Below are 3,018 nucleotides of genomic sequence, written 5' to 3' on the forward strand. Positions count from 1 at the left end.
AAAGATGCACACAGACACAGACACACACAGAGGCGCACACACACACTCACACAGACACACACACTCACACAGACACACACACACACAGACTCACACAGACACACACAGACACACACACAGACACACACACACACACAGACACAGAGACTGTGCTCTCACCTGATGCCATGTTATCTTCCACCTGAATGCAGGAATACTGGGATTGATCTGAAACACAAATAACAATGAGTGTCGGATGCGATCTGGCCGGACGGTACGCCGGGAGTCCCGTGAGGCGTTTCAGTTCCGGATAAAGCCGTCAACTTACCGGCCGCTGGGAACTTCTTGGTCTCTCCTGCAACTGCGCAGCTGATCTCATCGCGATTCCCCTGCGTGGCGAGGAACCCAAACAGACTGTAACTGCGATCAATGATCGACAGCAAGGCGTTCGATTCGGACTGTGTCTCCTCCTTGTCCCCAACTCTCATGGTCATGTTGTAGCTCTTGGGAAAATAATCGGTGGCCAGGCACGCCGCCATGACGTTTTGCTCATTATCGGTCTCGGTCTTGGTCTTGACCGCAGAGAGAACGTACAAGGATGGTTCGGCTGGTGCCCTCTCTGTTGGCATCAAAGAGAGAGAGAGAGAGATCGGTTAGCTCACACACTCCTCCTCTGGTTTCTCCCCGAGACGCAGATTTTCACCCTCCCCCGAAACCTCCTTCCCCTCCCCCTCGCCCTCCCTGGTCCAACGGGTGGGGAGAAATTTCCACCCCCCCCCGCCGTCTCCCTTGACGACCGGCAAGATGGCCGACTTGACCAACCACTCGTTGCCTTTTTGGAAAACAGCCTGTTTTGCTGAGGCTCTGTACGTCACAGTCAGATAACCTGGAACCCATTCCTGGTTGCTGTTTCACCCTCCCAATTAAAAGAAAAACAGGCCTGTCTTGTTCTTAAGCCTGTAAAGATGCTTCGCAATTGGGGCAGCACGATGGGCTCAGTGGTTAGCGCCGCTGCCTCACGGCACCAGGGACCCGGGTTCGATTTCAATCTCAGGTGGCTGTCTGTGTGGAGTTTGCACATCCCCCCCCCCCCACCCCGTGTCTGCGTGGGGTTTCCTCCGGGTGCTCCAGTTTCCTCCCACAGTCTAAAGGTGTGCAGGTTAGGGTGGATTGACTGTGCTCAATTACCCATGGATGTGCAGGTGAAAGTGGCTTGGCCATGCTAAATTACCCATAATGCCCAGGGATATGCAGGTTAGAGTGAATTGGCCATGCTAAATTACCCATAATGCCCAGGGATGTGCAGGTTAGAGTAGATTGGCCGTGCTAAATTACCCATAATGCCCAAGTTAGGGTGGACTGGCCATGCTGAATTACCCATAATGCCCAAGGATGTGCAGGTTAGATGCATTAGTCAGGTGTAATTATAGGAGAACAGGGTGGGGGGGAATGGGTTCCTCTTTGGAGGGTCTGTGTGGACTTGTTGGGCCGAAGGTCCTGGGATTGGGTTAAGGATAGCATTTTCGCTCCCTAAAGGACATGAGTGAACTGGTTGGGTCGTTCCCCCGACAACAGTCGCCATTAGACTTTTAATTCCTGAATTTTATGGAATTCTGCCCGTGGTGGGATTTGAACCCAAGTCCCTCATAACGTTACCCGGGTCTTTGAATTAACAGCCTAGCAACAATACCACTTGGCCATCACCTCCCTTCATTCAGTCTAATTCCTTCCTTGGCGAATTATCTACATTAGAGCGAGGGACAAAGAGTAGGCCTGAAGCCTACTCCGAATTCAATCGGGTCAGGGCTGGTCTCATCTCGGCCTCAACTCCACTTTTCTGCCATGACCTTTCAGCTCCTTACTGATGGAACATCCACCCCTTCCTTAAATTCACTCAGAGGCAGCGATCGAGAAATCCCCATCCCTTCATCCCGAAATGGTCATCTCTCCGTTCTGGATTGGCCCCCGTGTGAGGGAATTGCTCGATTCTGACATCTCTCAATGAAGTCCCTCTCGACCTTCGTCTCTCTAACGAAAGCAGCCTCAAAGTCCCTCAGCCTTTCCTGGTAAGACCTTCCCTCCAGACCTGGCAACGTCCTGGTCAATCTCATCTGCACCCTGTCCTAAGCTTCCACGTCCTTCCTGTAACGCGGTGACCAGAACTGAACGCCATATTCCCAAGTGAGTTTTGTGCAGCTGCGGCATGACCCCGTTGTTCCGAAACTCGATCCCTCTCCCAACGAAAGTGAACGACCGACGCCTTTGGATTGTCGGACCCGGCTGCAGCTTGAAACCCGAGTCCGCCGCAGCGGGAATCAAAACTGGATCCCCAGGATATTCTCTGACGGGACCTCAACAAAAACCCCACTTGGCCACCACCTCCAGTAAACTGCCCTGCTCACGTGGCGGGCATTATCAAACCCAATGCCCCTTTGATGGGTCAGATTTCCGACCTGGATTCACTAAGAATCTGATCCCATTTCCCAACGAAGGCCGTGGACTACCGGAGCAGAATTTGGCTGATTGACCTGTCCAAATCTGATATGCTTCTCAAACCTATTCCCCAGCCTTCTCCCTGGAATCTTTGATCTCCTCACTATTCAAGAACCTCTCCATCTCTTTCTTGAATACAGTCAGTGAGCTAAATACAAATTTACTGCACTCACTGGCTGACATATCCCTCCCACCCTGCCAGGGACATCACAGACAGAATGTTTAATGCCCATTGTCATTCCAATAGCTCCCCGAGAGCTGACAGCTCACCGGCCCCTGAGACACAGACCTCCCTGAAGGTGAACAAACTCTCGTACCTATGTAGCTAACCTCATGTTTCCAACACTTCAGTAGGAGTCATTCATTTCTGTTAACCAGAACGGTGACATTATCCTTTCACAATGCGGCACTCACCGGGAGTCACAGTGAGCTGGCTCCCTCTTCCAAACGTTAAGCCGAGCTTTCCAACACTCACACAGTCCTACACTGGGTAACAAAAACCGTCACTCTCACACTCACTCACTCATACACACACACAGACACGCA

General features: G+C 51.9%; 1 protein-coding gene across 2 annotated transcripts in view; it reads right to left on the reverse strand.

Moving 5' to 3' along the window:
* The window catches only part of LOC122546517, a 2,921-nt gene extending 2,232 nt beyond the window's left edge, over positions 1-689 (reverse strand). Inside the window, exons 1-2 of one of the 2 annotated variants that reach the window (XM_043685213.1) lie at positions 308-689; positions 160-207 (exon numbers count right to left, since the gene is read on the reverse strand). In XM_043685213.1, the coding sequence (XP_043541148.1) occupies positions 160-207; positions 308-608 (349 nt within the window). In that variant the 5' untranslated portion in view covers positions 609-689. The remainder of the gene's footprint in view (positions 1-159; positions 208-307) is intronic. The other variant, XM_043685212.1, reaches the window with a different exon arrangement.
* Positions 690-3,018: the final 2,329 nt, after the last annotated feature.

This window comes from Chiloscyllium plagiosum, unplaced genomic scaffold (assembly GCF_004010195.1).
Source record: "Chiloscyllium plagiosum isolate BGI_BamShark_2017 unplaced genomic scaffold, ASM401019v2 scaf_53002, whole genome shotgun sequence".
NCBI classification, from domain to species: Eukaryota; Metazoa; Chordata; class Chondrichthyes; order Orectolobiformes; family Hemiscylliidae; genus Chiloscyllium; species Chiloscyllium plagiosum.